This window comes from Mesitornis unicolor, unplaced genomic scaffold (genome assembly GCF_000695765.1).
Source record: "Mesitornis unicolor isolate BGI_N332 unplaced genomic scaffold, ASM69576v1 scaffold33189, whole genome shotgun sequence".
Classification (NCBI taxonomy): domain Eukaryota; kingdom Metazoa; phylum Chordata; class Aves; order Mesitornithiformes; family Mesitornithidae; genus Mesitornis; species Mesitornis unicolor.
Window position 1 is genome coordinate 24,050 of NW_010210095.1, and position 18,958 is coordinate 43,007.

The 18,958-nt window shown below is 36.3% G+C and overlaps 1 protein-coding gene across 1 annotated transcript in view; it reads left to right on the forward strand.

Annotated features, from left to right (window-relative positions):
• The window catches only part of LOC104547409 (A-kinase anchor protein 6-like), a gene marked incomplete at its 5' end in the record, with an annotated part of 30,148 nt that extends 11,529 nt beyond the window's left edge, over positions 1-18,619 (forward strand). The window contains 3 exons of the mRNA XM_010193076.1: positions 9,569-12,638; positions 12,753-13,047; positions 18,101-18,619. Of these exons, the coding sequence (XP_010191378.1) occupies positions 9,569-12,638; positions 12,753-13,006 (3,324 nt within the window). The remainder of the gene's footprint in view (positions 1-9,568; positions 12,639-12,752; positions 13,048-18,100) is intronic.
• Between the last annotated feature and the right edge of the window lie 339 nt (positions 18,620-18,958).

An 18,958-nucleotide genomic window follows, 5' to 3' on the forward strand; every position in this document is an offset into this window, starting at 1 on the left:
ATTTGAGTAGAAGGAAGTTTTGAAAGGAAACGCACATCATAAGTCTTTACTCTGTGAAACAGTAAAATCAAAACAAACTTTCTGTTCATAAAAATATCTGTATTAATGCAAAATAACGGACTTGTAAAATACACTGAGCAAACGGAATCTTTTTAGAACGCTCTGTTTACATTGTCTTTATAAACGAGTAAAATACTAAGAGGCAGTGATTTTTTTCATACGTGGGAAGGGTGACTAAAACTGGTGAAATGTGAAAATGGAAAGTTTAAGAGAAATTATTTTAAAATGGCATATTAATCTCCCCTAACACATAGCATTTAAATGCATTTAAATTTAGAAAGCAGTGAAGTTTAAGCGTTAAAAAAAATTGCATTAATGATGCATAGAGCTATCTACTTATGCTGGCACTCCTTTCAGTCTTCCAGTCTGACACTTCCTTTTTTATCCAGCCAGCTAATTTCCCCTCTTTTGTGAGGAGTAACTGTTTTCACACTAGTGCTTACCCAGCAAGCCTCCTCATTGTTTCATGGTTAATTATCTTCTTGAGCTTCACCTTCTCGAGTGAAGGGAGAAAGACTGGGCCTCCCCACAGCTCTAATGAAAGCTAGGTTTTAGAGATGCACTGTGTGAATAAATGCAGTGTCTGATCTACCAACATAATAAATGAGTTCCTAAACTTTATGGAGTCACAGCTCATCCAGCAGGTTTACCAAACAATGCAAAAAAATGCTTTATTTTTTATTTTTTTTTAATTTTTAAAAGAGAAGGAGGAATATTGCTTCAATGTGAAGCCAAACACCATTAACTGTTCAAAAAATCTCTAAACATTACACAAAAGGTGCACGTCAAACATTCAGTTTCAGTATAAACCTGAGCTGCTGCATGAAAGACTTTGAGCTTTATACTTTAAAGTTGTACGTTAACAACACTCATACTAACAATGTTAATGCTAGTAGCCCTGTGCTCCTCAATTATAACACCACTTTGTAAACTCTTAGTACTCTTTGGACTTTTCAGGCCTCACCAGCACTGAAAATAGCCATTAGATAGACTTAAATCTTCATTTTATGTTCCAGTTTAAGCCCAAGATTAAGCTATGTAACATTTAAAAAAAACTCTCTTCTGTAATAGAAGTTGAACAATGGCAGTAGTGGTTTTGTAATAATGAGGTTCTCTCCACTGTAATTTTGTACTCAGCCAAACTAAGGCAGGCAAATACAGATCTCTCACCATAACAAGATATAGCAGTCCATTACTTTGTCTTCTTCTGAATGAATTTCTACAAAGTATGCTCATATTAAATAATTTCTCAAGTGACCAAACCAAAATGTGCATTTAACACTTTTACTTGAGACATAGTACATGATCTATTTGACATACTAGATTAGACTGAAAATTCTAATCTTTTCTTTTCCAGCCAGCTCCAGGTCTCTGTTGATATCTATTATGTACAGACAAAACAGTAAACATCATCACTTACTAGTGATGGAGACAGGAAAAAGTATCTGGAAGTTCAAGGATGAGACGATCTTAGTGGAAGAGCTCTGCCTAGGGACCTCTTATACTTGGAGACAAGGCCAGTGTTTCTATTCTGCAACATTTGAAAAGCAGCTCTTCTTAGATGTAGGCCATGTAATGGCAAGGAGCAGTTGTATTCTTGTATCCTCAAGGTGTTTACCACTGTAATTTTGATCCATCGCCAGAACTCTCTGCCACTTATTGACAACTTGACGCTTGGAAATCCGTAGGTAGGCAGGGTGTGCAAGTACTTGTAATATGCAGCATTCTTCTAGGCTTTACTTCACAATACTTGTTTATTGACTTCCCTCTGGTCAATATTCCAAATTTACAGATGGTGAATCAATGGCTTCACGAACTGCCTGAACTGAGATTACAATGAAATTGTGTTGAAAATTTAAATAGAGGTGGGGAAAGAGGCTGTTCTCTTTGATAACATGAATTAAGCTAAATCTAGTAGTCTATCAACTGCTTCATGAGAAAGAGAAACTGATGATAGAGCCAGATATTCTTCATGCAGGCCTATTATTCATAAATAATAGATAAAGTCTTCCTTTCCAGTATACAGGAAGAATTTTTATTTGAAAAACAAGCCTCTCTCCTCCAGCTCTCAGTGAAAAAACTTTCTTTCTAGGTTTTTCCTAAGGTCAGGCTCCCAAGGGCTTATGTCCTATTCTTTTGTACCTTATATCTATCTGTTTCTATGGTGATTCTCACTCTTCAGTGTTTCTCACAAACACTCATTTCTGCTGAAACAAAGCTCTTCAAAACTCCATGATTCCAGGTGTCCTGATGTGCCTGTTGTAGGTTGGAGATGGCTATTGTGTCTACTGAGTCCATTGGTATTGTTCACTGAGCTGTTCTGGTTTAACTGGGAGTACACCGTTAAAGGAGTACCAGTTTCAATGTAAATGATACTAAATTGAAAGTATTCTTTACCAGTATGCAGACCTCTTAACTAGTACAAAGCCAAAACAATAGTGATTTTATTATGACACTGTAGCTTTGTAGTACAACTCTGTTCATGACCATATGAATGCAGAATGCAACTGATTTGCCATCAATGCAGGCATACCAGTGAAAAATTGTGCTGAAGTTCTGCAGTGTAGACAAGCAATAGTTAAACCTGTTTAAGCATGGTTGGTTCCACAGATTTCCTGGTTTTGGTGGATTGTTTTGTCTTAACCATAAAGACTAATCTCTGATTGGGTCAAATTCTGAGACTTGGCATGGATGAACTCCCACCAACTTGCACAGGCATGTATCTGTGGTAGGGTGCCAGAATTTGCTCTTTTCTGAACTAAGTGTGCATGGCAACATTTTGGGTTTGGATAAAGTTAGGAATGTTTTTCTAAGAGTTTCATAAAGGGCTTTTGTTGGATTCTTGCACAAAGAAAATCATATATTCCTCTGAAGTAAAGGTGAGACCGAAATGACATTCAAGGGCAAAAAAACCTGTCATGTAACCTCTTGACAGATGAAAAGAAAACTACAAAGCAGAAAAAACAACAGTCAGTAAAATATGCCATGTAGCCAGGTTTTCTCATCACAAAAAAAGCAAAAAAAAAGCTGAAATACACAACTTGGAATATAGGTCTGGGAATGTAAACCCATTTGGATGACAATATGATTCGATATAAAAATGTTATAGATGTTCTTCTGCTCTCTAGTAACATTTAAAGGCCTTCTTCAGCAAATGGAAACCAGAGATGTTAGAAAGCTGTATGAGGATACTGTGGCAAAAAAAAAGGAGACCACTCTTTCCATAGAGGCTGGAAAATGGATAGTGGGTAGTGTGTTAGCAGTGATACTTTGAGCACAGCGCAGTGACTCAACATTTTGCCTTAATCTGTGATAGAAGTTAGTTCCTGCAGACCTCCTGCTGACACAGCTCACCTGTTCCAGCCTGGCTTGTCTACACTGACTGGTGTGTGGTGGAGGGGCCTTTCACTCTTTCTTTTGGCCATCTGGTACTGCAGGCAGCTTACCAAGAAAGTTCGAAGACCCTTGTAGGACTCATGTGAGGCACAACTGACCTGATAGTCTTACCTAGCATCATCAATTGACATTTAAATAGGAGAAGAATGGTTAGAGAATGGACAATTTCTCTGACTTTTCAAAACACTTCTCCTGCTAGTAGGGAATAACAGCTTTCAGCTGGTCATCCTCTTAAAATGTCACTGCAGTTATTTCATCTGTTGCTTAGAAGAAAGCAAAAATGCTATCATGATAAAGAAAATTATCAGGTCTTAAAACCTGGATATGAAAATCCTATCCTCTAGACTTTTATTTCTGAGCATCATCAGAGAACTTCATACATCTTCATAAAGACAGGTACCTGAGCAATGGTGAAACCTCAGTTGTTCCCATGAGACCCAGCCTGCACTGAGACCCTTGGAGGTGACACCTGTGACTGCAGCAAGCAGAGGTAAAGTTCTGTACATACAACCACCCATGTAGGACCTGGCAATACCTGTAAGCATCCAAAACGCTTAACAGAAAAACACAAGTTCTGCATATGCAGGATTGAGCATATTATTTCATCAAGGGAGACAATAATAATTGTGAAATGAAGCAAGGACAAGTAAGAAACAAAGTTTTGGATCTTATTTTCTCAGGAAATTACTAAGTACCTTCTACTTTTAACTGCAATTATATTATGTATGTTCATTATCAGTTTCTCCAGTGATCTGGAGTGTGTACTACTTCCGTATATTTTGAGACTATATTGTAATGTGCAGGTCACTTCAATATTATGCACATGGAATATTATGCATATGCTTATATATATTAAAACATTGGTGTTGGGAAATGGGGAGAGTTTTCCTGTTGGCTATGCTATAGGGAACCCCATTTAGAAAATGAACTTAAGTGAAGCAGAGGTGAAGTACTGTACACATGACTATTTCCCTCAGCAGAAGCACTTGGCATGCTTGCATTTTTCAAAAGACAAAATCATGTTTGTCTTCCTTGAATGTGCACACATTCCTGGAGATGGGGGATGGTTTTCTTTCCTTCTCTTTCTTTTTCTCCTGGCCCCTAAGTGCAGTTGAGTTTGGATAATTTGTCCACAGCAACTGAAGGATATGTTGCAGGGGAGGGAGGAACAGAGTTTGTATTTATTATTGTAAAAGCTCTTTTTTTCATGTTAATTCCTTTAAAAAAATATAATGGTACGTAGGGGTTACATTACAGGCCTGTTTCACCAACACAAAGTATCTGTACTGGAGTAGCACATGCAAATGAAGCCGAAACAGAGAATCATTGTTTAATAAAATTTGCTGAAGAAAAAGCAAAACTATCCATGGTTTAGTAAAGGAAACAAATGCAAAAATGCATTTTTGAGACTTTTCCTGAAAGAGCATTGGAGTTGAGGAAATGTCTTTATTTGGTTTAATAATCTTACTTCTTCCCATTAACATTTTCAGCAGATTAACTGTTTAATCATTGAAGACCAACCCTACAAGCATTTAAGTGTACACTTAACTTTGCTTACGTGAGTTATCCCACTGAAATGGGAATACTGTCCTAAGCAAAATAGTTCAGTGTTCAAATTAGGAATAGCCAAACTCCTTAAAGCAGCACTTTCAAATACATTAGAATTAATTCAACCTTTCACTTTTCTCAGCCTCTAATTTAATTGATTCTTGGCTTAATTATATTAGAAACTTTTCATGCAACATTAAATGCTCCCTAAGTGGTGTTTATCTAGTGGTAATATTTTAAAAATAGGAATATGCATTACATTTTGCATCTTTTTGTTCTTATTGCATTGCTATTTTTTCCTTGCTTGGTCAAAACTACTTACCTTCTTTTACTGTGAACCATGTGACCATTGAGATCTACTCTAGACGTAGTGGCATTTAGTGACTTTATTACAATAAAGTCATTCTGACTTACTGTAAAGATACACATTTTTAGAAAGATTATTTATACACGTACACACTTGCACATAAAAAACTCCAAGTTTCTAAGTTCCAGGAAATTTAGTGCAATCAGTTACACCAGCTGGTATTCAGAGAATTTTTGCTAGACAGAAAAGTACCTTTGCAGCATATTTTGTCACAGATTTCAGCAAGGCCAGGACTTAAGAGTGAGCATACAGGGCTCACCCCATTGAAATCTGAGGGTTTGCAGCATACTCAGCGCTTCTCTTTAATTGTAGTCTGTCTTGCATGTCTGTCTGTGATAGACCTCACTCTTGTGGGTAAAGAGTGATACCTTGAACCAGGCTCAGCAGAACATCCTTTGGAGTGTGTAAGTGAAACATCTGTAGGAAAGCCACATTCATCATTAACTGAAATGGGATAGAAAACCGTGCAGCCCTCACATGAGTAAAGTTTTCCGATTTAGAAATAGCAATAGAAGATTTGTCTGTTCTATTGCACTGTTGCACTATGCAATACTATACAATTCTTTGGCATGAAAAGCAAGACAGACAGGAGAAGAAACAAAAGCATTTTTTTCCCAGTGAGCAATCAGAATTTAGTTCTGACACTTATGGTGCTGTACCTTCCATTCTCTGTATAGCACCAAGTAAAGCATTAGTTTGGGGAATTTTAAATAATCATCTATTACTATCATCATAATTCCAATCCTCTAGCACCCTACCTGTGCACTAGACAGCCTGATAAGGAGACATCTGACATGATAAAAATTGTCCTCAGAGATTCCTGGTTTTTACCTTGCTACTGCTGTCAGTGCAAACATAGGCTGGAGTGACACCACCATCCACTCTTCACTCCAGAGATTTATTCAAGACTCTCTATGGTGCTGCTCTCTCCAACAACTACCTCAGTGTCTAAAGTTTCATTCTTTCTTGTTTGAGCAGCTTGCTAAATTTTGTAAAGAAAGGGAAAATATATACCCCTACTAAAAATGTCAAATACAAAATGTTTGTGACTTAAGCAGAGTGGTTTCTTTCAAAGTTAGAACTTGGTCTGTACTTGGGAAGGGCTGCCAATGTAGCTGATAACCACTAAAGTTGTACTTCAAGGAAGATGAAGCTTAAAAGAAAGGTAGTAATTAACTAATATCAATTTAGTCAGTTCCTTGGACAGAGAAAGCTATGCTGGTAAATTACCATATCTATACAAGTATAGCTGTGACAATCAGAAGAAAAAAACCCAAACCATCCCTTACCATTATAGCTATGCCTGCAAAACTTCTGAGTATATACCAGGCCTCAGAAAAGCATGTGCATTTGAAGAACAAAAACTAGGCTTTGAAGTGAGGAGCACTCAGTGAAGATGAATGAGCTGAGGTCACAGCTCTCCATGTTTTATTGTTTTAGTCCATCTGACTTGCAGAACAAACAAGGCAGCCAAGTGCTGATTTACAGGGAGAAGGTTATCTTCCTGACCAATGAAGACCAAATGTTTTGTTTTTGAGAAACAAAATCAGATTCTATGGAACATAAAATCCTTGGAACCTGCTGCTGATTTCCTGCCTTGGGGAATTTCTTTTTGCAGCTGGCAGAAGCTTAAAACAGTAAAATTGTGCAGTTTAGGAAGCTTTTCACAGCAATGTCTTCTTAATGCTAAGTATGACAGAGTCGTAAAACATGCCACAGAGAAAATGAGTAATTGTAGCTTATTTCTTGTTTAATCTGACAAATTTTCAAACTAACTTAATTTAATTATTGTCATTCTCTTGCACCAGTCTTTACTTGAAGGTTGGTTAAGGGTCAGCAGCAAGTGGGAAACTGGGTCCAACTAAGTACCAGCCAGGAGCTGTTATGAAAACATGGCAAACAGGCAAATCTAAATATGGATTTCTGAACTCCACAATGTACAGAACTGCTCTGATAGCCTTAGTTGTTTAGCAAATGGGTGTTTTCATGGAAATTTAACATTTAAACTATCACTAGCCAATATTCAGGGGAAAAAAAACAGGTGTCTAACAAATTTACTCCATGAAAGGTTTAGGGTAGGTAAATCCACAAAGAGACTCTAGCCTTCAACATTAGACATGGCAGATTCTCAAAATCCCTGAAGCCTCCTAAACTGCCAAGGAGGGAAAAAAAAATAATCTTTGGCACCCATATTTCTGCCCATGATTATTTGTGATTCCTTAACACAGCTGCAGTGCTCAGGAATCTACCCTACAACTAAGCCCAATGAAGCTTGAGGACACAGTTTTATCTTAGATGGCGGATGTCTTGGCTTATCAAATATATTAATAGTCATATCACCCTGCTGAATGGTGGATGGCTACTCTGCCCAATCTGAAGAAACTAGTTAAGTTTAAGTATTTTAAGTAAGTCAGTTAAGTATTTTAGCCATTGGTCTCCTGGGCATACTGGGATGAGATAGCCTTGTGTCTTGCACAGAAACAGTGCCACCTATATACTTAATTAAGTAGACACCGGAGTGGTGATTTGGACTTATCTGTGCCTCTTGCCAGTCAAATGTGCTGAACACTGCACTACAGGATAAAATTCTCCTCATCTATCTATGACCCAATTAATATTTAATGAAAGAGCATGTAGGCAGGGCTTCTCCTGAGACAACAGGAACCTGGTTCATTTCTCTTATAGTCAGTTTGACCAAGTGTCCCATGCCCAAAATCAGTGCGCTAACTAGTGAGCTGTTGGAGAACATCCCATGATTTCTCACAAAAGGGCTAAGCCGCTTTAGTTCCTACTTCAAGAGAGTTCCCAGCTGAGAACTGCAGTCAGAGATATGTGCCTTCCCCTGCACAATTAAGCTCAGTCAAGTCTTGATGAATCTAAGTCAGTAACTAAGTTGTGTACAACTGCACTTCATTGGACTAGAGCCTTATTCTATCTGCTGGTTTTCTGTAACTTTGTATGTTTGTTGTGATTTAGATTGCTGTTTGGCGTGTGATCAATACTGTATTTGAAAAACAAAACTTGCGCCAAGAAAGCTCAAGAGAGCAAGAGATCATAGTTGAGAGCTGTTTTTTTTGAAAGTGCTTGTTTTTTGGATACAGTGATCATTGTTCAGCTGCTAAGATGGTTTAAATGAAACAATTCTACATTTGTTAACTGTTCTACTACAAGATTTATTGTATAAATAGTCTTCCCTAAAGTGAAGGCCTCTTAATAAAAAGAAAAATAAAGTCAAATTAATTTCTGTTCAAAGAACCAGGCCCCAAATCAGGGACCACTTCTGTCTTATTTTGTAGGATTTAAGGTGAGCAAGTCCTGCTGGCCACTTGACACATCACGTTTGAGTGAGACAAGTTGTCAGGGTGTTCTTCCTCTCTCACACATGTTTCTGGAAGGAACAATTCTTGTTACTATATGTTTTGAGTCATAATAGCAAATATTGCTGGAAAGTTATGAAAGTCTTTAAGAAAGCAAACTAAGTTTAGCTCAATTATTTATCAGCCCTTTCCCAGAGAAAGGTGTCAGCACAGACAATATTTGAAATTCATGTAGTATTTTATTAGGCTGATTGATTGTTCTTACAGCTGAAGATATTAACATTCATTAGTCTTACTTACTGGTCATTAGTACTGCCTTTCTTATTGAGACAGAATAAATAGAAATTCTAATAAAAAGTCATCAGGTCTTGTGATTTCCACAAGGCTGACAAGGCTTTAAGGCTGACAACACAAAAGTTTGTTATAAACTTTTAAAAAATCCTTTAATAAATCCTTTATATCTTAAATCTTTTAAACTTAAGCAGGCTAAGAGAGATTCTCATATATCTAACTTAATAAAGCACCAATCACATGGTTTTTACTAACACATTCCTATGTGAATCTGCAGAATGGTTAAAACTTGTTACACAGAAAATGACTAACCACAGTTAATCAAAGAAAAGTCAAATTTCTGTATTATATTTTGACAGCAAATAAGAAAAAAAAGCATAAGAAGACTAACAGATCATGCAAAATTTAATAGGTTTCATTTTAATTGATCATTTTAATGGTACACAAAACATAACAAAATTAAAAGCCTATTAGTGGTCATTGTTTCAAAAATGCATTTTACTCCTATTGATTTATTTATATTATTTCAGTGGAAGCCCATTTAAAGCAGAGCTGTAAATATTTTTAATCTTTGACTTTTTTTTTACAGGAGCCTCTGAACGTTATTGATCCCAGTTTGATGGATCTAAATGGTCCAAGTGAAGATGCGCTAGAATGGGATGAAACCGACATAAGTAATAAGCTGATCAGTATTCATGAAGACTTAAGTGATCCCGATCAGGAACTCAAGAAGGATGATCCAAGCCAGAAACCTGCTTCAGGAGAATGTGGTAATAACGATGTGAATGAAGACGAAAGTATCAGTGATCATGGAAGTCCTTTTTATTGTCCCAGCATCACTTCCCCTCCAAATCCTCATATCTATCAGGTCTATAGTCTTCATAATATTGAATTATCAGAAAAAAAACACATGCCTTTTTTGAAAAAAACATCCAAAGTCTCCAGTGTAACACAGTCTAACATTTTAAACAAAAGTCTTAGTAAAGACTCATCATTTTCATCAACTAAATCACTGCCAGACCTAATAGGGGGGACCACATTGGCAAAACCATATAGCTATATGTATCACAGTGGAAACATAAGCAGGCATTCTGAGAGTGAGAGTGGGATAGTGAGTGAATGTGATACAGAAACTACAAATAATTCAGAAATTTTTTTGTTAAATGATATTGAAAGCACTCAGAGTAATCCTGAAATTGGGCATGCAGAAGCTCAGGTGGATGATATAGTTGATGTAATAAAACAAAAAATAAAGCAAGATGAAGAAGATCATGCTAGTCTCTCAGATGATTTCCAGTTGGCACCTTCTGCATGTTGTGGAAGTGAAAATTATGAGGATTTGGACAGCATTACCACGTGTAACCCTGTTTGTCTAAAAGAACTGCAAGGAAAACATGATGTGTTTACATTTTATGATTACTCATATCTTCAAGGCTCCAAATTCAAATTACCAGAAATAATGAAACAATCACAAATTGAAAAAACACATACAGAGGGCAGTTTTCTTCATGGCTTTTGTTTTGATAAAATACCTGGTAAATCTGAACATAAGCCTGGAGAGTCACAACCAGATGGATTTATTCATGACCATACTCTGGCAAGCGCCCCTGGAGAATCAGATCCCAGTTCCTGTAGATCTGCAGAAACTGTAAGAAAATTAACTGTTACAGAGAATACAAGACAGGTTGCAACTTTATCTCATAGTTCTTCATTAGAATCTCTGTCTGTAGTAGGTGATTTGTTCAGCTCAGGTATTTTTAAAAGTGGAGACGGTCTTCAGCGAAGCACCTCTTTGGAGAGCTGGCTGACTTCCTACAAAAGCAATGAAGATCTTTTTAGTCATCATGGCTCAGGGGACATAAGTGCAAGCAGTGACTCTGTTGGAGAGCTCAGCAAAAGGACATTGGATCTTTTGAATCGCTTAGAAAATATCCAGAGTCCTTTAGATCAAAAGATAAAGCGCAGCATCTCTGACATAACACTCCAAAGTAGCTCTCAAAAAATGTCTTTTACTGGACAGATGTCTCTAGATATTGCATCCTCAATCAACGAAGACTCAGCAGCTTCACTCACTGAACTCAGCAGCAGTGAGGATCTTTCTCTATGCTCTGAAGACATTGTACTGCACAGAAATAAAATACCAGATTCAAATGCATCATTTAGAAAACATCTTAATAGATCTGTAGCTGATGAGAGCGATGTCAATGTCAGCATGATTGTTAATGTCTCCTGCACATCTGCTTGTACAGATGATGAAGATGACAGTGATTTGCTTTCAAGTTCCACCCTTACCTTAACTGAGGAAGAGCTAGGTATCAAAGATGAAGACGATGACTCCAGTATAGCAACTGATGAGGATATTTATGAAGAATGCAATTTAATTTCAGGACTTGATTATATAAAAAATGAACTTCAAACTTGGATTAGACCAAAATTTTCTTTGACAAGGGAAAAGAGAAAAAGCAATGTCAGTGATGAAATTCAGCGCAGTAAAGTTTGTAATGAGACATCAAAAGCCACAGATACATTAAGCATTGAAACACTATTGAATGGTTCAGTACAGAAAATATCAGAAAATAATGGCAATAGTAATAGTAAGAATGGACCACGTGATCGTGAAAGAGGGACAAAGAGTCACCTGATGAAAGATATCTCTCAGGTTGTGAAGGATCAGCTTGTGGATGATATGGAGAATGGCAATGTTGAAAGTGTTCTTGACAGTCAAAAGGAAAGTCTTGTTAGAACATCGGCAACTCCCAAAACTCATGCATCACTTGATGTCAGAGAAGCTGAAAATGAATGTTGTCTTTGTGAAGCATTTACAGACAGTTCAGATGATTCACATATGGATGGCAAAGAGACTGTTCTGTTGTCAGATGGATCCAGAAATCCTGAAAAAGAATGTCAAAGTCATCTTCAGCCTGATCATCACTCTGTTACTTCCTCTCCTGCTAAAAAGCCTTGTCTTGAATCTTTCTCAGAAATAAATTGTGTAGGCATCCAAGATACAGCTTTACAAACATCCTTACCTAATGGTCAACAACGTCGAAAAAGCATTACTGAAAAATCTACTGATTGCTGTACAGGCTTGAAATCCAGTGAAGCAGAATGTGACAACTCAGCCAATGGACCTGACTCATGCTGTAGCTGTGAATCTGCTGCTTTTGATAAAAGAAACATGGAAGATGGCTCAGTACACAATTTTGTGAGGGAGATAATAGACATGGCATCAACAGCTTTGAAAAGTAAGTCACAGCCTGAATGTGAGTCATCTGCTCCAGCTTCACTAGCACAGATCAAGGAAAAAGTGTTAGAACACTCTCACAGACCCATTCAGCTAAGAAAAGGGGACTTCTATTCTTATCTTTCACTTTCTTCTCATGATAGTGACTGTGGAGAGGTAATCAAATACATAGAGGAAAAGAGCAGCACTCCGGTGCCACTGGACTTCGCAGATGAGAGAGAAAATATTGAGTGCTTTTTTGAAGCCTGTCCTGAGGAAGAACGGGTTGAGCAGCAGCAATCCATTTCCAATGGTACTCCTGAAGCACGAGTTGAGAAGCAGCAGCAACCTATCTCTAACACTATTTCTGAAAGGTCTGCAGAGTCGATAGGGGAAGTGACTCTAGAGCCATTAGAAGTTAAAACTTCATCTGAAGGTAGGGATCTGTCTTTCTTGTGTGATGATTACAAGGATATAAATGTGCTCAATCCTAACAAACAAAGTGCATCAAACAATTTGAAAAATGCTAATCATGATTTGCTGATTTCAGATGGGCACACTAAAAGTTTGGAAAATAATTTTCCAGAGCTTAGCACTGAAAAGAGCAGTACAGGAAAATCACCTGGAACTGAAGAGCCCAAAGGATGTGTTGCTGCTTCTGAAGAGGCTTCAGCTATGGAGTTTCAGTTAAAGCCTTGCCATTCACAGAAAAAAGATGTTTTGCATCAGAACAGTAAAACTCTTACTTGTGAAGAAAATCTCCTGAATCTTCATAAGGAAAGACATATAAATATGCACAGATAGAATGTAACCCTCTCCAGGCACGTACATTATTCTAAAAACAGGTATGTACTCTACAAGTTGCACATTCATTTTTTCTTACTTTTTTTTTGTCTTTTTTTTAAACATTTTCGTACAATGAAAGGAGATGAATCACCATTCAGGGCTTCTGTTTTATGATAGTGCTATATGATTTGTTTTGATTACACTATAATCCAAATTTTCGTGCCACTGATCAACATACGCAGTGAGTACTAACTGCTTCTTGCCCTTTGGCTTTGCACTGACTGGAACTGCTCTCTTCTGGGACAAATCTGCTATCTTGCAGAACTTGGGAATTCTTCAAAAGTAGTATTTGTGTGTCAACCTTCTATTCCCTCCTCAACTGAGCTATGGAACCAGAAACCAGCTCTACTCATTGATCCCTTTCTCCACAGTCAGCTGGCCTCATGAGGTATTCAAAAGCACTTGATAAAGCTGAACTTCCAGTTTTACAAGAATTTTGGGTGATTAGTGAGTTGGAGTTCAACAATATTTCTAGACAAGCCATGAAGAATGGCTAAGCAGACTGGAGAATAAGTAGACCAATAATAAGTCATCTCTTGATGTCACTCTACCATGATTTAAGTTCAGGAAGCCATTATTAAGAACACAATTATTGCAACACATTGTTAGGCCAAAAGTTGAGGTTACTGAAATAAAAAAATCTTTTGAACATCTTTCAGAAGTATAATGTGAGGTTAATGTAGAATAAAAACCCGAATACCAAAGCAGATGGAAACTTATAGACACATAGCAGCATTGGAAGTTTCGGTTCTATTTTGTGGTAAGCATTTTGAAACATGAGTAAGATGGTGGAACCTAGATGAAAAAGTGGCTCTGATCTCTTCCAAAGTTTGAAAGTGGTTCATATGTGGAGTTTATGACCTCACATAAGTGACTAACAATATCTGCACATTTAACAATGAAAGATCTCCAAAGCAACTTCTGGATCAGCTCCTAGAGTATAGCACTGCTGCTTTGAGTCTCATTGGTTGGTTGATGACACAAAAGCCAGCATAGCTGTATGAGAATACCATTAGTCTTTGGAAACTCTCCTCCGGTAGACCAGTCAGCATAGCTATTCCAAATGCCACTCCAATTCCAAATGCCGTTGCTTGCCAGAAGCTGTAGCAAGGGGATTTCCAGTAAGGCACAAGGCTAAGCACAGCACCAGGATTTCCTGGGGAAATTCTGGAATTTCAATCCTTGGAGATTTTTAAAACTCAAGTGGACGTGGCCCTGAATAATCTGATCTATCTTTGAAATTACCCTTTCTTTGAGCAGGAGGTTGGACCAGATGATGTTCAACTTTCCTTCCAACCTAAGTTATTCTATGATTCTGTGATGTTGCTAGGAGAGAAGGCTGTTATTCATCACTGCCCAAGAAAACTACTGTTACTCTCCTATTGCAAACTATATAGCTGTAGCAGAGGATCTATTTATAACAAATAGATGGCTTTGCTGCTATTACATTATCCAACTTCTGCATTTCCTTGTTCTGCTCTATTATATTACTATGCTTTGGGCTTTTCTTTTGCACATATTGGTGGTTTACCCAGTGTTCACACATTCACATATGTATAAACATGTCTAGCAAAGTCTTTAGGTTATGACAGCAATAGTCTACAGTCTCTCTTGACACATACCTATTTCAATAATGCATTATCTCAGAGCCATCATAGCAAAGAGGATATTTCTTGAATGGCTTTGAAATGGGCTATCATGATCTGTTGCTTGCCAATTAGGTTAATACTTGGACAAATCCCAACAACTGGAGAAGCAATGGAAATCAACTGGGAATTACAAAACTCATAGATAGTACTATATATATTCTAGAATTACGTTAAAAGGATTATGTGTATATGGAAGCTTCTACTTGGAAATTGAGATGATTACAAAAGTCTGAGGTTGATAAGTGATAATTATGTAAACATAAGCTTTTCTTAAATCACTGTTTTATTAGTTTTCTTATTTTTTCCACCCATTTTTATAATATTAATTTTAGGAAGAATACTTATTATAGTGAGTGCGATTTTATTCTTGTTCCTACTCTTTTACTGATTAAGATAATAACATGTCTTTTCAATTCATTAGTACTTTTCCTCTGAGGATCTCAAAACACTGGATAAACTTTCCATCACTCCTCAGAACTTCTTAGTTACTTGCCTGGTAGACAGCTGTGCTTTTCATAAGACTGGAATATGATGATATGCAGTTAAAAAGGAGTATGGACTAAGATTGAACATAGAGGATGGACATACTAATAAATGCCCCACAATGCAATAAAAAGTAATCCAGAGTCTGCATGCAACAACTTGATAGGGTCATGTTATAGTTTTATTTTTATGCCAAGGCGTTGACAAATATTTCTAAGGTAACAAAGGCCTTCACACTACATCTCATTTTTTGCATTTAGGAAGATATACTGGTTCTTAACTGATAGATATAGCATTGCTTCCATTGGAATTATGTACTGTATTATTCCCAGTAGTAAAGCCCTAGGATACATATAGTTTGGCACATTAAAAAAAAAAGAAAAAATAAGCTGCTAGATTTGGTTTCACTGAAGTCTGAGCTCCCTTCCCCCATTCACAATCTTGGTGCTTTAACTTCATCTCTCATGCTATGGGGAATGAATTACAGAAGCAATCTATCCTAATTTGTTAACTTATTCAAATAACAGTTATTATACTTAACTATGCTAAAGATTATCTTTTTGGTGGCAGATTGTTTATTTTTTGATGAGGCTAATTACTGATTTTCCAAAGGTAATTTACATTTATTACTAATACATCTTTTAAAATGTGACAGATAAATGTTGTTCCCATAAGTGTATTATGAAAAAAGTTACTATTTAAAAACACATTATTTAATTTGAAAGATAAATGGCAAACACCATTATTTTTCCTGTAGCACCTGTGCTGTAAGCTCATTTAAATGTGTAATTCCATGTGGAGCTGCAATACTTAGAGAAAAATAATCTATAGTATCTGTGTACCTTAAAAACATACTGAGAATTCAAAGCTGAAAAAGACATCGTTTCAAATGTAGTTTGATTTTATACTGATTTGGTATTTACCTTTTCTGTACAAAGGAATAAAAGTAATGGTGAAGAAAATATTTTTGCCAAATGTTGCAATCCAGTTATTTAGCAGTGTGCTACAGAAAAATTACCATTATGGGAAAATAATAAAATTCTATAGGCAGGCTTAAAAATATCTCTGTCAGCACTGACCAGTTTCTTATATGAGCCAACACGGAGTTCTTCAACAGAGATGCTCATAAAGCTATGCTGATTTTATTTCTCAAGTAGGGGACAGCTCAAAGAGCTGTCTTTCCGTTCATAAGATCATGCGATCTTCTACTGTCACTGTGACCCATGACTCACCAATGGGATGGGAATTTTTAGTTACATATTCAATATGCGTAGAGTTTGATATGTTAAGGAGGTTTATGTGATAAGCCCAAAGTCTTTTCTAGAGAATACATTAGAAATCTGTGTGCAATCTGTTAGTTCTTACAAGTCAGTCACAAAAGCTTTCCTTCCTTGGGCTTACAAAAACTAAATCGGTTTTATAGGGCAGTGCTGCAATGTTACCCAGAATATCCTGCCACTTACTGTAGCCAGGAGAAACCCAGGGCTGGTACTCAGAAGGCCTGACTGTTACTTCCTGCTCAGCAATAGATTTTTTTGTATGACTTATTCTTTACTTGCCTCAGTTTCTTTAGCAACAAAATAATGAGAATAATGATCAATGGGACCTGTGAAGCATGATTTATTCACTGAAAAATGTTTTGAGATCCACAGATAAAAGATGATACATAAATGGAAAGGACTGTTAATTATTCATTACAGGAGAAAAATAATATACAGGTTTACACAATAAGTAATATGAAATAATTTATTTTTAAAGACTGGAACTACAAGAATAATCTAAATCTTTGCTTACCCTTTTTTTTCTAGAGGTTTTTATAGGGAGGTAGATACTATAATGTTTTTTTATAGAGCTTAAAACACTCTGACTTTTTAGCTCCTTACAGTACCTGATCATGAAAAAATTAAATAGAATAAACAGATAATCTTGTATTGTCTGTGAATAACATAATTTTTGAAAAACCTGACATAATCCATCTGTGAGACTTTTCTTACTATAGATATAAGAAACTCATGCCAGAGTTGTAGAAACCTTTTGATACAATCTTCCCTTTTATTCAGATAAGTTCTTCACTAATTTCTAAACAAACTATTGAGCTTTTCACTATTTTCATGTAAGTATATTTCTTCTATAAATGCGGAGGAGGTCAGTTACAGAAAATAAGATCAAAGGAGAAGGTAACTGGATAGATTCAGATATTCCTGCTTAATTTCGAAGGCATATAATGCGTATCTGTTCTAGGAAATGCCTATGAGATGTACTTTGCACTAATCTTTGAGCTGTATTCTGACAGTTATTTCTTCATAATCCTCATCATAAGCCTGTGCTCTTTGATGAATAGTTTAACCCTAAACTCTGAGCTCGATAATTCTATAGTATGAAAAATTAACTCATTACTGGTACTTGAAGTGTCTAAATAGCTACTTTCAATTTAAAAATACGGTGATGACACTGACAGTTCTATTCATGGACCACTTCTGAGACAATCCTTTCCATTGAGATCTCATTCAACATGTTTACCTGAATACTAAAATAAGTAATGGGTAGATATTTTTGTTGCTTGACTTTTGAAAATTCCTATGTTTTCATTGATCAGTGCACTTTTGAGCGCACTGAAGGTAAGTTCACAGGTAAGGACGAGAAAAGGATGCAGGGAAAAGGTCAGATTTGATTACTTCCCTTGTTTCTTTAGAAACAAAGTCTTTACAAAAATCAATGAGTTTTCTACATCAGTACAATTTTTACACGAACTTGTACCTCAGACTGTTAAAAGTAATTGTTTGCCTACTGTATGCTTCTGCATTAAAGGCTCTGGCATGGGACCATTTAATGACTATCTATGGTTGTTCTGGAAAGCTATGTTTTGCAAATAAAACTTCATTTTCTGTAACCTACTATTACTTTTTTTGTTTCCTTTTAGAAACTTGGCTGCAATTCAGGTGCAGGTTCATCCTGTAAACCCTGGGATGACCTCCAATTCCATTGTATCACTGCCTTTCATTACACTGACTCCCAGGATAAATTTTCTTTCCAAATGTGATTTGTTCATGTTGGCTTTGTGATCAGGCTGCATATGCTAGTCCTATTTCAGTGATCATTTTGTATTGTAGCAAGGCCATTTGCTTTCATATGGATTTCTCTCCCAAGCTACCTCTAATGACCTCCCCTTCCTAGACTGGATGCTCCTGTACTACTTATCACTGGTTCTGTTCTTTAAAGTTTTGAAGTTCCACAGAATTCATCACTGGTTCATCTTTTCAGAACTGTATCTGTCAGTGCTCTTCTATTTTATGTATCAAATTTAATATTTATGTGTATAATGCATAAGTTTATTGAAACTATTTTACTTTTAAAGTGACAATTTTGTTGGATTGCAGCAAAAAGAAGTCATTAGCCCTCCTGATTCAATACATTTAAAAATTAAGCAATTAAAATAAATGGCATTTTATTTATTTAATTTTAATATATAATCTATGCAACACTTCAAGAAACAACTACATGGTGTTGTATATGAAGAACTGTTGACATTCTACTGAATTAAGTACAACATTTTGGTTTTTTTATGCTTCTTGAGGTGGTAATGAGAAAAAAGTTTTTAAAAAAAATGTGTGCCTTGCTGTATTTCTTATACCATTTATTAAAAAGCTGCTTTCACAGTAAAATTATGTTGGTTTGAAAGGAGGAAATAGCAAGGTTAAGATGTGTGAATAATTTCTGTATATATGTATAACCAAGTGCAAACATTGATGTATAATGACAGTATAAAATGCTTTCATGT